The sequence below is a fragment of the Citrus sinensis genome, chromosome 5, assembly GCF_022201045.2.
Source record: "Citrus sinensis cultivar Valencia sweet orange chromosome 5, DVS_A1.0, whole genome shotgun sequence".
In the NCBI taxonomy this organism is placed as follows: Eukaryota; Viridiplantae; Streptophyta; class Magnoliopsida; order Sapindales; family Rutaceae; genus Citrus; species Citrus sinensis.
Genome location: NC_068560.1, coordinates 3,141,971 through 3,164,312, shown reverse-complemented (window position 1 = coordinate 3,164,312; position 22,342 = coordinate 3,141,971). Strand labels below are relative to the sequence as shown.

The window sequence follows — 22,342 nt, the reverse complement described above, 5'->3', positions numbered from 1 at the left end:
GTGTTAGAAAATGCATATTTATAAAGGAGAAAACCGTCATTTTATATTTTAAGTCTTACTAACAACCCTTACTTTTATATATTTAACCTTCTTGTGATTTAATTACATGTGTTTTATTTTAATTAAGTATTTTATGTATTTTAGGGGCATTATAGTCATTTCACAATAAAGGAGAGATTAGACGGCAAAACAGACATCACTTTTGAACTCAGGACGGTCGAAAACCTTAGGAGGAGCATAAAAGGAAAAATGGCACTATTCACATGTACGGTACTATTCACGTGTACGGTACTGTATACGTTACTGTTCACGACACTGTTCACATAGACGGATGATGACGTGGCATTGACCGATGATGTGGCATTGACTGATGAGGTGTCACGATCCTGTTGGACTAAAATTCTTATGTACTGTTGATGGTGACGTGGCAGCATATCAGTAGACGAAAAATTTCGTGTACGGTGCATGCATCACACAGGATTATTTTCAACCAAACCGCGTTACTGTTCATCCGGGTCAAACCGCGTTACTGTTCAAAGTCGGGTCAAACCGTGTTACTGTTCATCCGCGTGGTCAAACCGTGGACTGTTGACTGATGACGTGGCGCAATCCTGAGCGTCCAAACTGTTTTTAATCCGATGGCCATGATTTACTCCATGTATCTATAAAAAGGGGGCCTCCCCCCCCTAATTTGATATCTCTGAATCCATTTTTGGGATCCATTTTCTGTAATTCCTTCTCCATCTTGTATTTTCTTCGTATTTTAATAAATTTCTATTTTGCCCCTAGTTCAATTATGAGTGGCTAATTTTCTTTCAAGCTTGGGTTGAAGGTGAAGTCTCAACATGTGTCATGGGCTTCATTTGGTAAATTTATTTTCTCTTCCCCTCTAATTTTTGTGGATGTTTTGACTTCTCGTCGACAAATAATAATAGTCTTGTCTAGATACCGCCTTGGTTACACCGGCTCTCTAGTATAAGGTTATTATTATTTGGCACGATAATCCCTTAGCACCATATTGATTAGAGCGTGGTTCATGAGGTGTGGATTCCCCCCTCATGATTTAATTGGCATTAATACGGATTATTTAGCCCATGATGCATGTTGATACGGATCTAGATACCCAAGTACGTCATTTCAATAGAATTATCTTCAATTTATTCTCTCCATTGCAATTCCAATTTTAAAATTTATTCTCGCCATTTTAATTTAAGTCTTAGCATATTCCAAATCATTTCCACCATAAATCCAACAACCATTTACAAAATTAATTCTATACACATAATTAAAATCCACCTCGTGGGATCGACACTCGTCACCATTAGTCTATACTACAATAGATTCGTGCGCTTGCAAGTACATTAAAATTTGCACAACAAGTTTTTGGCGCCGTTGCCGGGGAGGTAAGTAATTTTAATTCATAGAATTAATTTTTTTTGAAGAATTTCTTTTATTTGTTTTCTTGTATTTTTTTAATTATTAAAAAAAATCTACATGTAAAGATTAGTATTTCTTTTCTTTTTCTCTTCTTTAAAATTCTGTAATTTAATTTTCAATTTATTTTTCTTTGTAATTTTTTTTTGTTTATCTTATTAATTTATTTTTAGTTAATTTATTTCACGTATTTGTTTTTGTGTATTTTTATAGAAAGGTTTTAATAGCGCAATAAGGTTAGTATCGTAATTTCTCCCTCTTCTTTATTTTTAATTGTTTTGTTCCCATCTTTATTTTCATTTTATTTGTTTTGCATGCATGGTCGTAGGTCATTATTACCTAATCTTGAACCTATAGAGTTTGAATTAGAAAAAACACTTCGCACACAAAAGCACATTAAAAATAAATTTGAAATGGATTTGCAACCACAAGAGAGGCCATTTAAGGACTACTTCAGTCCCTTAGCTAATTTGAGCACATCATGCATAAGATACCCAAATGTAGCTGCTAGGAGTTTCGAATTAAAACCTAGTGTGCTAAATTGTCTCCCCACATTTTATGGCCTAGAAAATGAGGACCCATATAATCATTTGAATGATTTTCATGCTATTTGTCAAACATTTAAATATGAGAATTTTTCAGATGATGATGTTAAACTTAGATTATTCCCATTTTCTTTAAAGGATAGAGCTCGTTCATGGCTTAATACATTGCCTGCTAATAGCATTGCATCATGGGAACAAATGGTTACAAAATTTTTGAATAAATATTTCCTAGTGCATAAAACCAATGCTATTCGCAGGGAAATCTCGGAGTTTACCCAGAGAGAGGACGAGCAATTTTTCGAAACATGGGAGCGATTTAATGGGCTACTCTTGAAGTGTCCACATCATGGGTATGAGAAATGGCACCAATGCCAATACTTTTTGGAGGGATTATTGCCGAATGTGCAAGAATGGCTAATGGCAACAAGTGGAGGAGAGCTAATGTCAAAAAGTGCATCAGAGATTTGGGAATTCTTCCAGCGACAAGCGGATAATTCCCAATAATGGAGTCGATCACTCAGGAATACTAGAAGAATTAAGGGAGTAAATGAGTTTCACATTGGCGATTCAAGTTCAGAAATTAAAGAAGTCAAAACGATAATTGAAGGTCACTCTCGACAAATAGCATCATTATCGACTGCTAAATCAACAGAGCCACATGACCATGACTCATACTCAGATCAAGCCAATGCCATAGGTGTAATGAGAAAACCATCGAATTACAACCCATACTCCAACACATATAACCCTGGATGGAGAGACCACCCCAATTTTTCATGGTCTCAAGGATTCCAACAGAATGGACCAACAGCTCCAGCTCCACCAATTCCACAAAATCCTCAAGCCTCTCAGCCACCATTTAGACCATACAATCAGAACCAGAATTACTCTCAGCCCAGACCATGGGAGGATTCATTCTAGAATCTTAAGAATCTTACTCACTCCACGATTGAGCAACAGAACCGCACCATTGATGGACTACGAAATGAGTTGAGAGCAGCCTTCAACTCACAAGCTCAATTAGTTTCAAGCCTCGAGAAGATGGTGGGACAACTTGCTTCTTCAGTTCAGACCTTGGCAATGACCATTGAGAAAGGTAAGTTTCCAAGTCAACCAGTGCCTAACCCTAAAGGAGTGCATGAAGCAAGTACCAGTTCACCACAGCAGCATGGAAAAGTCAAAGCAGTAATGACCTTGCGAAAAGGAAAAGAAGTCGACAACAAAGTGGAGATGCCGGTGACAAAAGAAAATCAAATTGTACCTGTGAATGTTGAGGAATCATCACCGGAGGAGAAAGAAGAAACCAACCCACGAGAATACGTTCCGAAAGCTCCATTTCCTCAGAGGTTAGCGAAAGGCAAGAAGGGAAAATCCACAGGTGAGATTCTCGAAATCTTCAAACAGGTAAGTGTTAACATCCCTTTGCTTGATGCTATTAAACAAGTTCTATCCTATGCCAAGTTTCTTAAAGACCTTTGTACTAAAAAGAGAAATATGCATGTTCAAAAGAAGGCATTTTTAACAGAAAACGTTAGTTCTATACTCCAACATAAAATTCCTTTAAAATGCAAAGACCCAGGCTCTCCCACTATCTCATGTAGTATAGGGAACCACACAATTGAGAATGCTTTGTTGGATTTAGGAGCTAGTGTAAATCTTTTGCCTTACTCTGTATTCGTGAAACTTGGACTGGGAGAATTACACCCAACTCCAGTGGTGTTACAGCTTGCAGATCGGTCCACGAAAATACCTCGTGGTATTGTGGAGGACGTGCTTATCCAGGTAGACAAATTTTATTTTCCTGTTGATTTCATTGTAATTGACACTCAACCAATATAGGATTCAAGAAAGCACATCCCCATTATTCTAGGCCGACCTTTCTTGGCAACTGCGGATGCTCACATTCAATGCAGGACTGAAAATATGCAGTTGTCTTTCGGCAACATGACTATGGAGCTGAACATCTTCAACATTGCCAAACAACCTCACAGTGCAGATGATGGAATTGTTGATGTGGATTTAATTGAAGCATTAGTTGATGATACTTTTGTTTCAAACCTTAGTGATGATCCTTTACAAACATGTTTAACTCACTTTGGTTTTGATTTTGATATTGACAGATCGGTTGATGAGGTCAACGCCCTGCTTAACTCAGCACCATCTATGGATACTAATAAATGGAAGTCAAGAGTTGAACAACTAGCACCATCAGAGAAGCAACTCATTCCATCATCAGAATCACCACCGAAACTCGAGCTCAAACCATTGCCCAACACTTTGGAATATGCATTTTTGGGAAAAGAAAGTACTCTGCCGGTAATCATCTCATCATCCCTCAATGATGAACAAAAAGGTAAGTTGTTGGATGTTTTAAAAGAGCACAAAGGAGCATTAGGATGGACCATAGCAGACATTAAAGGTATAAACCCAGTAGATTGCATGCATTACATTCACCTTGATGAAAATGCTAAAACTACTAGGGAGATGCAACGTCGGTTAAATCCTAACATGAAAGAAGTTGTTAGAACTGAGGTCCTTAAGCTATTAGATGCAGGTATCATTTACCCAATTTCTGATAGTTCATGGGTCAGTCCTGTACAAGTTGTCCCTAAAAAGTCAGGAGTCACAGTAGTTACCAATGCTGATAATGAATTGATACCCACTAGAGTGACTACAGGATGGCGTGTATGCATTGATTATAGAAAATTGAATTCTGTCACACGTAAAGACCATTTTCCTTTACCATTTATTGATCAAATGCTTGATAGATTAGCAGGCCATGAATTTTATTGCTTTCTAGATGGTTACTCAGGATATAATCAGATTCCCATAGCACCAAAAGATCAAGAGAAAACTACTTTCACTTGCCCTTTTGGCACATTTGCATATGGGAGAATGCCATTTGGATTATGTAATGCACCTGCTACATTTCAACGATGCATGTTGAGCATTTTTTCTAATATGGTGGAACGATTCCTTGAAGTCTTTATGGATGATTTTTCTGTCTTTGGTGACTCGTTTGATCAATGTTTACATCATTTAACACTAGTTCTGCAGAGATGTATCGAGAAGAACTTGGTCTTAAATTGGGAGAAATGCCATTTTATGGTAAAACAAGGTATTGTTCTCGGTCACATCATTTCGAGTAAAGGTATTGAGGTTGACAAAGCCAAGGTGGATCTCATTTCTAATCTTCCTCCACCCAAAACAGTCAGAGAAGTAAGATCTTTCCTTGGGCATGCTGGTTTCTATAGACGTTTCATTAAAGATTTTAGTAAAGTTTCTAGACCCTTATGCAATTTGCTTGCTAAGGATGTACCTTTTGTCTTTGATGATTCATGTCTTGTTGCGTTTGAAAAATTAAAGCATTTGTTGACATCATCACCCATCATTCAGCCCCCGAACTGGAAATTACCATTTGAGCTCATGTGTGATGCATCTGATTATGCAGTAGGAGCAGTATTAGGACAAAGAGTTGATCGAATTCCCCATGTTATTTACTATGCTAGTATGACATTGAATGATGCACAGTTGAACTATTCAACTACTGAAAAAGAAATGCTAGCAGTAGTGTTTGCATTGGAAAAATTTCGATCATATCTCATTGGTTGTAAAATAATTATATTCACGGATCATGCTGCTCTTAAATATCTTCTCACAAAGAAAGATGCAAAAGCCAGACTAATTCGTTGGGTGTTACTTTTGCAAGAATTTGACTTGGAATTCAAAGATAAAAAAGGGACAGAAAATGTTGTGGCGGACCACCTCTCTCGTCTCCATTTTGACACAATTACAGAATCATTACCATTGAATGAGTCATTTCCAGATGAACAATTAATGAATGTGGAAGTATTACCTTGGTACGCTGATATAGTTAATTATCTTGTTACAGGTAAACTTCCAGAGCATTGGACCAAGCAAGACAAGGCTAAATTCTTTGCAGAAATAAAGAATTTCTTTTGGGATGACCCGTATTTGTTCAAGTATTGTGCGGATCAAATTGTTAGACGATGTGTCCCAGAAAGTGAAATTCAGAATATCCTTTCATTTTGCCATGAACAAGCTTGTGGAGGCCATTTCAGCGCTAAGAAAACAGCGACTAAAGTTTTACAATGTGGTTTCTATTGGCCATCTATATTTCGAGACGCTTACACTTTCTGTTCTTCATGTGATAGGTGTCAACGAATGGGGAGCATTACACGAAGGAACATGATGCCACTAAATCCAATTTTAGTGGTTGAGATTTTTGACGTATGGGGTATCGACTTCATGGGACCCTTTCCCCCATCTTTTGGCCATCAATACATATTGGTTGCTGTTGACTACGTATCAAAATGGGTAGAAGCAATTCCATGTAGGACCAATGATCACAAGGTGGTGATAGCATTTTTGAAAAGCAACATTGTTTCACGCTTTGGATTCCCTCGAGCAATAATCAGTGATGGTGGTGCCCACTTTTGTAACAAAGCATTCAAAGCTCTTTTGACAAAGTATTCAATCACACACAAAGTGGCGACCCCGTATCATCCGCAAACCAGTGGCCAAGTTGAGATATCCAATCGAGAAATAAAGCACATATTAGAAAAGACGGTGAGGCCAGACAGAAAAGATTGGTCATTAAGACTTGATGATGCATTATGGGCATATAGAACGGCTTTCAAGACCCCGATTGGGATGTCACCATACAGACTAGTGTATGGAAAAGCTTGCCACCTACCTGTGGAACTCGAGCATCGTGCGTATTGGGCCATCAAGAAATTCAATTTTGACATGCAGCAAGCCAGCTCAGAAAGAAGATTACAGCTGGCAGAACTTGAAGAAATTCGCAATGACGCGTACGAAAATGCCAAGATTTACAAGCAACGAATGAAAGTCTTCCATGACAAGCAAATTATGAGAAAATCGTTCACTCCAGGTCAGAAAGTGCTTTTATTCAATTCTCGCTTGCACCTATTCCTAGGTAAGTTACGCTCTCGTTGGTCTGGCCCATTTATTGTTCATACTGTTTTTCCACATGGGGCAATTGAAATTAAAGACCCAAAGAATGGTGTCACGTTTAAAGTTAATGGTCAAAGATTAAAGCCATATCTAGAGTACCAACCACATGAAGAAGACACCGAAATAAATTTGAGTGACCCACCAAATTTGAATTGATTTTTTTTTTCTTTTCGTTGATTTGATTTTTCTTTCTTTCTTTTTATTATTATTCTTTTGCTAATTGAAATTGTTTTTGCATAAGTGTGTTTATTTTACCATTAAGTTTTCTCTTATCATTGTTAATCATGAGTCTCATACTTAGACCGTTCCTCCTGAACATTCTTAAACCACTTCAACGTGTCAAAACTCATCTCAAAAGGCAGATTCAATTTTGTAAAACACAACGCATTTGGGCTCTACAACCACCAGAATTAGTAGCCTATGTTGAGGGTTTAGAAAGCCAACTCAGAGACATTGAGAGAAGTGTTTACGACATCCAGTTGGAGCTTGAGGTAAATTCAATAAGAGGACGATTTTAATTTTCTTTGTGTGTTTTAATTTGTTTTTCTATTTTTGTGCTTTAGTTTGTTACCCCGGTGAAGTGGCGGATAACGGTACTCCGTGACAATCAAGTCGGTTACTTCAGTTTCCCATAATAACTGATATTCTGAGGCGAAAGTATGGACAGAAACGAGATTCTAGCAAAGCTTCACAAGCGATTCCCTTCACTTCCTCAGAATGCCCTCCTTACGATCTATAAAGCTCGGTCCGAATGCATGCGATTACTCATGAGGAATAACATACCTGCTGACATCCGTTGGTTAATCGAGACTAAAGTACGATCGGCAGGTGAGTTACCTCCAAAATTTATTGCATTCATGCCTGGTTGTGGTAAAGGAAATTATGCAAGAAAACGACGAGCTCGAAGAATTTCTGTTGCTTGTCATAAGTGTGCCAGAATGAGTTGCAATAAAAACCCATGTTCTTTAGGAATGGTGTCTGATAACAGGGAAGATAAGATTCAATTCATTAGGGATGGCTTGAATAAGGAGTCATTGGATGATATCCTTTTGTCTCTTGAAACGCATCCCAGTGGATATGTGCAAGGAGCGATTCTCCAGTTATGGCCATTATTCCAGAAAGAGCATGCACGATATAGTCTCGGGAATCTGACTATAAACGACCCTGTTTGCCAGTTTATAAGAAAACTGGATAGGACGCCTATCCTCGACCCATATAGGGCGTTCAAGCCGTTTCTGGACGTAAAACCAGAGGAAGATGTGAGCCACAGTCGCAACTACCTGTAAATATCCTTTTACTTTATTGTTATTTTATTTCACTATTGTCTTATTGTTTGCATTATTGTCTTTAATAATTTTATTACTGTTTGCTTTTTCCTTTTTACTGTTTTCATTTTGACTTGCGAGCACGTGCTTTACGCATTATTTGACACTGACATATTACCTCATACACAACCATGACCCACTATCACCAAGACTCTTAAATGTGATTTCTTTTTTGTCAAGCACTCACAAATTGTTTTTGAGAAGTATCACAATGTCAGCTACTCCCAATAGACAATTCAAGAACATTTGTGTGCTTTCTGGATTTACATATGGCAAACATAAAGAGTTCGTTGAGGCAGCCATAAATCTTGGTCGAAGCGTAGCAGCGAGAAAATTACACTTGGTGTATGGAGGAGGTAATCGAGGGTTATCAAAAATGGTCTCAGAAGTAGCTTTTATCAGAGGAAGTCAAGTGTTAGGCATCATCCCAAGAGTCTTAAAACCATTGGGCAGTTCGTCTGACTCATCAACTGGAGAAGAGTTAGTCGTCTCAGGTATGCAAGAAAGAATAACTGAAATGCTTAATCATGCTGATGCATTTATTTTCCTTCCAGGAGATCTTGCAACACTAGAGGCACTTATCACGCTAGCATCTTGGGCCCATCTGCACATCCACCAAAAACCCATCGGTTTGTTAAATGTCAATAATTTTTATGATGGCTTTATCGCATTTCTTAACCATGCAATAAAAAACTATTTCATTCCCGCTAATGTGAAAAAACTTTTTATTTGTGCTCACACTGCTAATGAGCTACTTGATCTGTTACAAGCTTATAGACCGGAGCCAGACCCCTGGACCTTCGTGTTGGAGCGTCCAAATAATGATGGTAACAGTAGCAGCAGTAAGAAGTACAAATTAGATTTAACTCTCCGCCTATAAATATTTTCTTCTGTGTTGCACCACCCAGGTGATGTCTTCTAAACTCTACTTCTTTCCTTTCAAACATTGAGGACAATGTTTCGTTCTGGTTGGGGGGAGGGAATAGTCGACAATTGTGGAATTTTGGTTAAGTTTTTACTAATTTTTGTTGTAGAAACTAACTGTTGCTAACTTTGTGTGTTGAAGATGGCTGAATATGGAGTGTAGTGACTCTAGAAACGCATCTTCATCGTTTATATAAAAAAAAAATTCAGACATTTTCTTTTTCTTTATTATGTGTTTATATTTATTTTTCTTCTTTAATTTCTCCTCTATAAATATACATTTTCCAACTTTTGAGTCGAAGATGGCTGAATATGGAGTGTAGTTCCTCTAGAAACGCATCTTCTTTTTAAAAAAAAAATCATTTTCGTTTTCTATCATTTTACGTGTAACTTTTCTAATTAGTTTTTATGCATCATTTTCACATTTCTGCATGCATATTTTCCTTTCATGTTTAGAATAGGTTGGGGGGTAGAATGATGTTTAAAAAAAAATGTGTGATTTTGTTTTAACATTGGATGACATGATTAATTTCAAATTTTAGTATTTGTATTATCTTTGGTCTTAAGTGATGTTACGCTATGTTTGCTACTTTACATGTTGATGTCGGAGACAAATATGAGTTACTTGAAGGAATGAACATGTCATAATAAGTACCAAGTGAGTTTTTGAGCCTATTATTTTTCTTGGAGAATAACCATTTTGCCCACTCTTTATACAGCTTAGCAGTTTATTATTTTATACACGATCTCTAAATTACTTTTGAGTTAACCCTTAAAAAAAAAATTGTAAAATAAAAAAAAAAGAAAAAAGAAAAAGAAAAAAGAGTGTGTTGCTACATTTGGAGGCCCATCTAACTAGTAGATATGGAAGATTATTTAGAGCCCTAAAAGACGATGGAGAGGTCATCTTTGATCCGTTTGAGCCTTTCAAACCATCCCTTTTATTTAATATCCATAGTTAACCCTTTTGAGCCTTAAAAAAAAAAAAAAACATTTTCTTTGTCAACTTATCATCTTGACCCACTCCGATTTGGAGTATTACCCGATATCTTATAAGTTCCATCACCTATTTATGTTTGAGAAAATGTAAATAATTATTTTGTTCAGTGAAGTTATGCCAAATAAAAGTAAAAAAAAAAACAAAAAAAAAACAAAAACAAAAACAAAAGTTGTTGTTTCAAAAGAATAAAAATAGGTGAAATCCACCTTGCAACTTCCACAAAAAAAAAAAAAATTCTCTGCATTTTTCTCAAACATACACTTTATTTTCCTTATTTTCCTTCTTTGTTAGCCATGTCCCTAGCCTACGTTTCGTCCTAATAAAAATCCTTCTTGATTTTAGGAAACTATAGTTTGAAGTAGAAGCTAGTTATATGGGCTAAAAAGATGTAGTGATGCATAATTAAAAAAAAAAAGATAAATAAAGTGGGTTGACTAACATTTTATTTGACTTGAGATCATATTATTTCTAAGCTGAGGGCATATTTATTTCATCTTGGTGAGAGCATGTGATATCACTTCTTTATTATTTTCTCTCTCAATTACCATTCATTGGAGTGACTATTTTTATTGGGATTAATTTATTTGTGAGAGTGTCACTACTTCCAGTGAGATTTTGGGGTTTGACATGTCATTCTTGAGAGTAGCTAAAACAAAGTCTACTGGGCTAATTCATGTGGATGGTTGATGTGGGTGTGATGTTGCTTTAGACTGGAGATAATGCTTATACTTTTATTTGATTGCTATCATTAATCTGATGGAATAAATACGAGTGTTTCTATTAAAACAAAAAAAAAATTATTTTGAATTTGAATTTTGTTTTCGCTTTATTTGCTAGGGACTAGCAATAAGCTGGTTGGGGGGTGTGTTGAGTGTTAGAAAATGCATATTTATAAAGGAGAAAACCGTCATTTTACATTTTAAGTCTTACTAACAACCCTTACTTTTATATATTTAACCTTCTTGTGATTTAATTACATGTGTTTTATTTTAATTAAGTATTTTATATATTTTAGGGGCATTATAGTCATTTCACAATAAAGGAGAGATCAGACGGCAAAACGGACATCACTTTTGAATTCAGGACGGTTGAAAACCTTAGGAGGAGCATAAAAGGAAAAATGGCACTATTCACATGTACGGTACTATTCACGTGTACGGTACTGTATACGTTACTGTTCACGACACTGTTCACATAGACGGATGATGACGTGGCATTGACCGATGATGTGGCATTGACTGATGAGGTGTCACGATCCTGTTGGACTAAAATTCTTATGTACTGTTGATGGTGACGTGGCAGCATATCAGTGGACGAAAAATTTCGCGTACGGTGCATGCATCACACAGGATTATTTTCAACCAAACCGCGTTACTGTTCATCCGGGTCAAACCGCGTTACTGTTCAAAGTCGGGTCAAACCGTGTTACTGTTCATCCGCGTGGTCAAACCGTGGACTGTTGACTGATGACGTGGCGCAATCCTGAGCGTCCAAACTGTTTTTAATCCGATGGCCATGATTTACTCCATGTATCTATAAGAAGGGGGCCTCCCCCCCCTAATTTGATATCTCTGAATCCATTTTTGGGATCCATTTTCTGTAATTCCTTCTCCATCTTGTATTTTCTTCGTATTTTAATAAATTTCTATTTTGCCCCTAGTTCAATTATGAGTGGCTAATTTTCTTTCAAGCTTGGGTTGAAGGTGAAGTCTCAACATGTGTCATTGGCTTCATTTGGTAAATTTATTTTCTCTTCCCCTCTAATTTTTGTGGATGTTTTGACTTCTCGTCGACAAATAATAATAGTCTTGTCTAGATACTGCCTTGGTTACACCGGCTCTCTAGTATAAGGTTATTATTATTTGGTACGATAAGCCCTTAGCACCATATTGATTAGAGCGTGGTTCATGAGGTGTGGATTCCCCCCTCATGATTTAATTGGCATTAATACGGATTATTTAGCCCATGATGCATGTTGATACGGATCTAGATACCCAAGTACGTTATTTCAATAGAATTATCTTCAATTTATTCTCTCCATTGCAATTCCAATTTTAAAATTTATTCTCGCCATTTTAATTTAAGTCTTAGCATATTCCAAATCATTTCCACCATAAATCCAACAACCCATTTACAAAATTAATTCTATACACATAATTAAAATCCACTTCCTCGTGGGATCGACACTCGTCACCATTAGTCTATACTACAATATATTCGTGCGCTTGCGAGTACATTAAAATTTGCACAACAGTTATATGGAAGGTATAAGACGTTATTGTCAACAAAAAGATTACGTTACAGTTGAGCATCATTATCACTTTGATATATTTAATACTGTAATAGATTTTCAATTGACAGAGATAAATAGCAGGTTCCCAGAGCAAACTATGCAACTTCTTACTCTAAGCTCAACTTTGGATCCAATCAACGAGTTTAAATTATTTGATACTAATCATATTTGTTGTTTTGCTGAGAAATTGTATCCTCATGATTTCATTGCAAATGAGATTCTTGCTTTGAGATGAGAGTTGGAGCATTATAAGTTTGATGTGCTTTCCCATCCACTTTTTCAAAAAGTTACTTTACTTTCTGAGTTATGTCTACGATTAATTGAAACAAAGAAGTCGCAATACTATTTCTTGATTGATAGACTAATTCGTCTAGTGTTGACTCTTCCAGTTTCTACAGCCACAACGGAGCGTGCATTTTCAACCATGAGTTTCTTTTGGATTTTATGGTTGTCTATACTGAAAGAGAAATTGCAGATACTATTGATTTAGATTATATAATTGATGAATTCCATTGTTTGAAGCTGCGAAAAGTACAACTTTAGTAGTATTTTTTTGAATTAAATTTTTATTTTCAACTTATTAGATGTATTTTATTTTTTTACTTATGAAATTTTATGTTCACTTTGCAATATAATTTTTTTTTAAATTTAGCCCAAGATACTTTAAAGTCTTGGGTCCGCCCCTATTTGTATCAGCAGCAACGAGGGACGAATTTGCTTGATAGGTTCAAGACGCAATACCCTCTTATCCCCGCAAGAAAAAACCACATATTTATGCCATGTTTTTCCAACAAGGGCTCGTTTTTGCCTTCAGCATTGACAACCACAACATTAACAAGAGCTGGAATGAGAAACCTGAAAACGACAGCATAGGAAAGGAAAATTCGGTCCCTACAAATCACAAAAACAAAGCAGATTAGAGTTATAATTTGCTTCCCATAATCTTAGAATATTCACTTTTGTAATTTCGAGAAGAGTTGCTCTTTGAAGAGCATAATACGATAAAAGTGGTAAGTCGCGCAAGGGGGTCATTGTCTATAGTTGGCCTCTATAATAGATCAGTGTGGTCCTGCACGAACGAGGAGTCCCTAGAAAAAATCAAAAAGCCCTACCTTTGAGTGCAGTTTGAATCATTGATTAACGTAATTAGAAGTAACCAACTAGATTTATGATAAATATTTTCGTAGTAGTGAAACTATACAACAACTAAATAAATTAATTCTTTTTAGTACTCTCAATCATCCTTAACTTTGCTCTCTCTCTCTCTCTCTCTATATATATATATAGTCAGCTTCAGTTCCAAAACTAAAACCAATATTGAAATTTAAGATGAGTTTACAACATTATAAACCACATTTTTCATGGTTTCACAACGTTGTAAATTATAAAAATCCATTTATAACATCATAAACTCGGGTCCGCCTATGTTGCAACAGTTGCAAGGTACCACCAATTTTTTTTCTTTTGTGATGTCAAATTTCATTTAACCCTTTATCTTCTTTTTTATTTACAATTTATTTATAACATTATGTGTTTTGGCAGACGACTTTTTAAAATGTAATTTTATTTTATTTAATATTATTTACTTTTTTATTTATAAGATTTTGTGGTTTGGCTAGTGATCTATTAAAATATAATTTTATTTCATTTAATATTATTTAACTTCTATAAGAATAAATATGTTTGGGTTAGATTTTTCTAGTAGTGTCTCCAAATATAGTCGATCATAATCTACTCATAACTTATTGATGTTGAGTTGACCTCATAAGTACAACCTAGAGCCTATGTTGACGACTTGGTTTACAAGTACGACCTAAGATATATGTAAATGACCTAGTTTAAGAATACTACCTCAAGGCTATATGAGCGACTGAGAAATTCATCTGTCTGATCTGAAAGTGAAGTAATCTGACCTCGAAACTCTCTTGTTCGACCTAAGAATTAGCTTGACATGAAAAATTGCTAGTTAAGAGAACGTGGGCCTAATTTATAAGGAAGTTGTGTGCCACGATCTATTTAAACCACCTCCAACTGACAACCACTTGCAACTGTTGAAGAAAGTGGGCTGAAGTTAAGGAGATAACCATCCACGACCAAGAGCCTATTTAAACTGAAGAGCGCATCAGGTGATGGGGTGAGCAAAATCAACCAAAGCTTCTGCAAGATTTTCAGCCCCTCTACCGGAAATTTACTTGACTTTAACTCATTCATAATTCTTCATTCTCATTTTTCTCCCTTTATACATAATTTCTAACTTAAGCATCGGAGGGTCTACGTCGGAACCCCACCGACGTATCCTAACCGTGTTTTCTCGCTGGCATGTATAGAAAGTTACAATTAGACTTCGCGCTGTAATTCCCCAAAAGAAACAAATTCAGTTGTTGAGGTCGTTTTTCGACATCAACAAAATATAAAACTAAGCCTATGACTAGATAATATTAACTAATATTTTTAATAAAATAAAAATATTAAAAATATATTCTTTTAAATAAAATAAATAATATTTAAAAAATAATATTTATGTTTTAGGACTTGCAATTGCTTATTCTATTTTATTTACTATTATTTATTTTTAAAAATTAAATATAATAATTTATGACTAAATGATGTTAAATAAAATAAAATAAATATTATTAAAAATAATATTAATTTTTTTGAGACTCATTACTGATTATTTCATTTTATTTAACATTATTTAGTTTCATGAAGGAATAAATATAATAATAAGTCTATGACTATATAACGTTAAATAATATTAAATAAATACTATTAAAAATATTTATTTTTAATAAAATAAATAATATTAATCCTTTTGAATAAAATAAATAATATTAATTAAAAATTATATTTTTTTAAGAATCACAATTGATTATTTATTTTCTTTAATATTATTTAGTTTTTTAAAGAATAAATATAATAATAAGTCTGTAACTAAATAACATTAAATAAAACAAAAATAAATACTATAAATAATATTAAATAAAAAATAATTAATATTAAAAATTATTTTTATTTTTTAATGCTCACTACTAATTATTTTATTTTATTTAAAAAAATTTATTTTTTTGAAAGATTAAATACAACAACAAGCCTATAACTAAATAATATTAAATGAAATGAGAATAAATAATATTAAATAATATTTTTAATAAATAAATAATATTAAAAATTAATTTTTTAAATAAAATATATAATATTAAAATAAAATTTATTTTTTAAGACTCACTACTAATTAAACAACATAAAATTTTAAACAATTTGGACTTATGTGCTAAAAGTTTTAATTCTTTAGTTCTTTTGCGTTTTTGATAAATAGTAGTGAGCATAATGGTAATATTTAAATAAACAAATCTCTACCCTTAAATCTATCTTTTATGATCAAGAATTGAAACCATAAAAGACAAAATCAGGTGATAGCTTGCAACTGTTGCAAAGTAGTTGAGTCCCATAAACTCGTCCCATACTTCAATTCTGTATTGTAATTCTGATTAAAAATTTTATATATGTACACACACACTAAACCTTGCCGATCCTAGCTAGATCCCTTCTTCTTTCAACCCAACGCACAGCTCGCAATGTTCATTCTCTCGTTCTCCACCCAACGATGCGAGCTACGATTAGCTTTGACTTGAGGCAATCAATAACTGAAAAGAAAATTTTGAATATTAGTAAAATAATAATTCTAATCTATTAGCTTGTGAGATTTTTTTTAAATGAAAAATTTATTTAGCGCAAATATTTATTTAAAAGTCTCTACAATAAACACAAATATATTATTAAAATAAACATAATAATTTACATAAATTTATTTTAATATTAACATATTTTAATATTATTAGTCTACAAATAGATTAAATTGTTTGTATAATATTTGTATTTATTAAAAAATTTGAAGTTAATATATTGAAAGGTGTCTATTTTTTAAAATTTTGAGGTTTGCCTGACCATTTTCCTAAAACTTAAGAGTGTGGATGTCATTTTTTCTATATTTTATTTTTTTATCTTAAAAACTAGTATATTCCTTTAATATCCACGACATTTATTACTTATATCTTTAGTTGTTTTGACCAGAAAACAATAAGAGTTATTGAGATTGAGTTTATCAATATTTCTCAATGTTTGTAAGCATATTTGATGTTAATATTTCTCCAAGTTTTATAAGCATCTTTGATGTTAATATAATTGAAACAATAAGAGTTGGAATTATCTATCTTTTTTTAAATCAATCTCAATAGAATAAGGGAAGTATTATTAAAAAGAAAAGTTGACTACTAATTAGAGGAGCATAATAAGTTTTACCTTCTAAAAATAAATGAATTACAAAAAATTCAAATTAGTAAGTTTGGTTTAGGCCGAAAACCAAACCGAGCTGAAACCAAGTAGTTCATGTGTTTGTGAACTAAATACAAACCAAACTATAATATTGAACCGAACTAAACTAAATTAATTTAGCTTGGTTCAATTTGGTTCTATTTGGCTTGGTTTTATCCTGTATATTCATTATTTAAAAAAATAATAATATTAATACACTATCACTACAACAATAATCTTAAGTCTATGAATTAACAAACAATAAATAATATAATTAAATCTAACAATAGTAAATTAACATAATAAAATACAATAATATTATTAAAATTCACTACAAATTACAAAATAAACTTCAGTGCAGTTTTTGGGAAGTTACAAAGAAGCTGCAACATCAGGGTTTGTCATGTCTGTGATGGGAAATAAATGAAAAGTGAATGTCCCAATTTTATCCATTAACAATCTAAATTTAGTTTGAGTATTAAAAAACCATTTTTTTAAAAAAAATTTCAGGTACCTAGTGCAAAACTAGCAAAGAATTCCGACCAATTTTAAAACAGAATAAAAAATTTGGTCAAGAATTCCGACCAATTTTAAATCAGTTTTAGTAAAAATTTTATACTGAACGCTTGTCGTATTGAAACAATAGCCTAAATGCTCAATTTATACAAACGAGAAATTGGAAAAGAAGGAAAGAAGAATAATCACATTATTGCAGCTGTGGATGAAAAGTCATGGTGATTCACTCACCATTGTGGCTGGTAACTTCCATTGCGCAAGCAGGTGGTTGGTTGCTCGTTGAGATTGCGTGCACCGCCCATGCGGCCACACGCTGCGCGTCTTCACTAACCCCAATCTTGGATGTACCGATCAAGACTCCCCAACAGAGCCGCGACGACCGCCAGTGCGATGACGTGGAGCAACTTTTTTTTTTTAATACCTGTTTTACTTTATATGTTCTCTTTTAACCCTAGGTTAGTTTCTAACTTTTTCAATTTTATTTTTCCAACACAATTAAAATAATATTGACCCCTATGACTCATTTTGCTGGCTCCACCTCTATTCATGACAGATGCATGGATCTCAAAAAGAAGAATCTAAAGAGCGGTTGCATCCTTCTTTTAGAAGTTAAGAAAAATGTAAAAAGAGACTAAAAATTAATAATATGAAATATAAAATTATGTGGTATATTATCGTGTTAATTTATTATTTTATCTTTTTCTTTTAAAATATATGTCATTATAATTCATTTGATTAACGTTTTGTGAATTTTTTTTTCAGTAATATCGGCGTTCTTCAATTAAATATTCAAATCTTGGAAAAATTACAGATCTAAAAATTTCCAGTTCCTAATTTGCGGGGAGATAAAGGCGGTGGGGGTAAAGGAGCTTTTTCTTCTTATTTTGACCGTCTCTTCTTTCCTCGTAATAGCCAATTAAGTAGGAGGAGAGTGCAAAGCCGCAACTTTTGACTTTAAGTCAGATGTGGCGTGTGGGACCGTGATTAGAACCATCATTATTATTTGCTTCACGTCCTACAAATAACCAAAGTGTGTAATTTAACTTATTTGGCTTGTAACTTCTGTAAAATACAAACAAATTAAATGGAAAAGAAAATTATAAATCATGCAAAATTAGAAATTATGAGCTCATATGATAGAGTCTCTACCAATCATTGCGAAGACAGAATATAAAAGGATAAAAAGGCAAGTTGTGACTCATGATGTTTTATTTTAATGAATTGATTTGAATCGTAAGATTAAATTAAATATCTTAATTAAAAAAATTTCTGGATAAAAAAATATAATATTTAATATATTAAAAAATATATGTTTTTAATTATATTTGACTGAGAGTAGTACTATTAGCACCCCTCTTGGAGTAAACTCCATTAATTAATATTATAAGATTAATTGTTGCATAAAAATGCCCTTCTTCTAAATAATAATTTCTCTCACTCCAAAAAAAAAATTCAAAAAATTCAATTTTTATTTTCTTCTTTTCGTTGTGGAGTTTTTACTACTCACCGCCCACAAATTTGCGGGCGATAAAAGTTTTCTATGCCAATCATTGATTTTAATCCAAAATACATTAAATACTGAAACTTCAAAGATATGAATAACTAACCTTTAAAGAATTACAAGAAAATAGACTGTTATAAAACTTAAGCTAATTAATTGGAAATATGAAATTTATACAAACAAATAGCAGCATAGTGATTACTTTTCTACTAGGCTTTTTTCATCAAAGAGTAGATATCTTAAACATGCATCCATTACATCCCTCGACATATATCCCTACATGTGACAATGGGGAAGAGAATATTAATTAGTTTGATTAATTAAGTGGCTGCGGTAATTAAAATGTAGCACATTAACTTTTAGCGAAGACAAAGAGTTTAGGTTAAAACTTAAATGCAGACTAAGCATTTGATGCTGCTTTTGGCTGCTTTATAGAGGGGCAGCAAGGGGAGGATTTTGTTGCTTCGTTAAACCAATTCCTAGTCTTGGTGAAAACCGGGTTGATGAATTTGTTGTAAATCAAACGACCAGGATCCATGATCAATCTGCCATCTTCATAGACAGCAATAAAAACAGCTGCGAAGATCCAAGCAATGCCTAAAATGACATAACCAATCACGCGTGGAACAAGGATGGACACCAGTGAGATTGTAGAAAGTGATCCGAAGACGACAGCTATAAGGCTGCAGATGTTGAAAGAATTTGTTTGATGAATTGGGGTATTTGTATCAGCAGCAGCAACGGACGAATTTGCTTGATGGATTCGGGATTTGATGTCAGCATTAAGTGCAGCGCAGTACCCTCCTATTCCCACAAGAAAAAACCACATATTTATGCCATGCTTTTCCAACAAGGGCTCGTTTGTGCCTTCAGCATTGGCAGCCACAACATTAACGAGAACTGGAATGAGAAACCCGAAAACAACAGCGTAGGGAAGGAAAATTCGGTCACTGCAAATTACAAAACTACAGCAGGTCAGAGTGATAATTTGCTTCCTAGAAAGGTCCAAATGCAAAGTGTGTGTATTCTCACCCACGGGTGTTCGCATGATTTTTCGTCCCGATTTGAGATTTCGTACTAGTACGAAATCCTAAATCTGTATGAAAATTCTTGCGGCGCCCACGGGAGAGAAAGACTTGTACATAATACTTTTTTTTCTTATATTAATGTAGTAAGACTAAGAGTTTATTTGTTAACATCTGAAGTTTGAAGTTTTATTATTTTTAGATTTTTTCCAAAATTTTCTTGTTTGTCTTTTATAACTTATGTCTAATTTTCAAACATTTACATTTTAATAAAAAAAGTGAACATTTGTGACTTTTATTCAAATAAACAAAGGTCTAAATGAAAAATACATATTGTATCCCAAAAATTTATCTATTGAATATATTTATTTTCTTAACTATAGCACATAATCCCTTTTTTGGTTTTGATTTACTAGGACATAAATGCCAAATTTTCATGTTGAAAATGTTTTTTGTCTTTTGTCTAGATGAGAATTTCTTTTCTCTTTTATACAAAATTTGTTGCTATTTTCCTTACATATAGCATTATTCTAATAAAATATGGGATCTTGTTAGAAAATCAATTTTGAAACTGTACAGTGTAATAATATAATATTAATGAGAAAATAATGTTAATTTTTGAATTAACACTGTTACATCGTATTATTTTATAATATTTGGTTATTGTTGTGTCAGATCCTTCGGTTCAAATACTCTATATATGTATATTAAATCTTGCAGCTCCTAGCTAAAAACATATATATTTTTGTAATAAACATATATGTATACTCTATATATGTATATTTTTGTTCACCCAGGGGCTCTGGGCTTCCATGAGCGATGAGTCGTAGCTGAGTTAATAATCACTCTAGAAACTAAAATATCAAGTTAACAGTGAGAAAAATTAAGCATATATATGAATCGGCATTTACAGATAAGTGAGAAAAGAAAATGATATCACAACTAAGTTGAGTGAGCTAGAAAATAATCATACCCATTATTAATATGACAATGGCAGTACTCGCAGTTCGGAATCGGCATCACGTGTATTGTGTTTGTTCAACTGAAGAGAAACCGACGGGACTCCACAAATGTGCCCCTTATTGTCTGATTAATTACTTGTGGTAAGTGCAAGCGATGCCCCCTTATTGTCTGATTAACTACTTGTGGTAAGTGCAAGCGATGCCACACAAGTTTAGTGGATGGTAGTCCATACACGAACATGTTAAATAGACAAGGACTTTGCGTTTGTGTTTAGAAAGAACACTGAAAAGTGTAGCAACTAGCCAGTTATGGCGACTTCACTTCAACGGCCAGCACTTTGCCTTTGATTGGCCCCACGTTGACGGTTATGAGTTAAATTATTATGGAATCCACGTCGGAAAGTAACAAGATGCTCACCGTCACACAAATAGACAAAGTACAAATCTTTATCAAACCCTCAAAATCACATAAAAATTCCACAATGTCCTAAAATTCTCACCTAACGTATTCCTTCGAACACGTTGGGTGATAATTTGAGAAATTTAATAAAGAAATTCGAGAAATTTTGCATGGAGAATGCAAAGATATGTAATTAAAAATTAGAACTAATTTTGAAAGTAAGGAGAATATTAAAAATTTTTTAGTCATAGTCTAATGGCGCCAATTATATGTACATATATATATATATATATATGGCAAACCCGAACATACATTTAATGTATGTTAGAGTAAACCTATATATATATATATGTGTGTGTGTATACATATATAATTATTTTATAGTGCGGATGTCCTTATTTTTTTCCACATACAGATATATTTTTAAGCTGTGTGGTTTAATAAAGTTAGTTCTTAATTTTATTAAAACATATCTTAATTTACATTAATATTATTAAATTATTAATGTGGACGTAAATTCGTGGCGAATAGAAACAAAAATTAAATCAAAGAAAATCCATGTGAACAAGCCAAATGAGGAAAGGATGGGGTCCCGTAATTCAAATCGATTAATAAAAGAGGAAATTTGATTTAAAAAAAAAAAAAAGAGAGATAAAGGATAGCGTTGAAAGGAGATTGATTTTTAAATAGGGAAGAGAGTCACGTGCATGGGAAGATACTAAAAAAGGTACCAAATTATTTTTTTTATAAATTTCATAACTGAATAACTGAAGATATTGTTGTTTATTCAATAAATACATGCTTAGCCAATGGAATCCCATCGGCAAACCCTGCCCTCAAAATTTAAGTATTAAAATTTCTCTTTTAATTTAAAAAATTAAGTGAGGCAGATTTTTTTCTATCATTATAAATAGAATAGATATTTTTTTCAAAATTTATGACAATAGAGAAATCTCCAATTAAATAGACTTGTTCCAAAGTTATCTCAATAATTTTTTTATTATAAATATCAGTACATTATAATAAACATATAAAATAAATTAATAAATTCTTACTTTCAATAAATGTATTGATAAATCCTGTACTATATATATTTATAGGTGAGTGT

At 33.4% G+C, this 22,342-nt stretch overlaps 1 protein-coding gene and 1 long non-coding RNA gene across 2 annotated transcripts; both read right to left on the bottom strand.

Moving 5' to 3' along the window:
- Positions 1-15,933: 15,933 nt before the first annotated feature.
- Positions 15,934-17,884, bottom strand: LOC127902713 (uncharacterized). The gene is made up of 2 exons (XR_008055250.1): positions 17,578-17,884; positions 15,934-16,163 (listed from the first exon to the last, which is right to left on the bottom strand). It is a non-coding gene; the product is annotated as an uncharacterized LOC127902713 (long non-coding RNA).
- A 1,127-nt stretch (positions 17,885-19,011) lies between these two features.
- On the bottom strand, positions 19,012-21,027 carry LOC127902726 (uncharacterized). Its single transcript, XM_052442604.1, has 2 exons — positions 20,846-21,027; positions 19,012-19,797 (listed from the first exon to the last, which is right to left on the bottom strand). The coding sequence occupies exons 1-2, from the start codon at positions 20,890-20,892 to the stop codon at positions 19,248-19,250; spliced, it is 597 nt and encodes a 198-aa protein (XP_052298564.1). The 5' UTR covers positions 20,893-21,027; the 3' UTR covers positions 19,012-19,247.
- Positions 21,028-22,342: the final 1,315 nt, after the last annotated feature.

Coding starts and splice junctions, on each gene's coding strand:
- LOC127902726 (XM_052442604.1), bottom strand. CDS start 20,892: ATGCCGATTCCGAACTGCGAGTACTGCCATTGTCATATTAATAATGG. Junction 19,798..20,845: donor CATTGTCATATTAATAATGG/GTATGATTATTT, acceptor TGTAATTTGCAG/TGACCGAATTTTCCTTCCCT.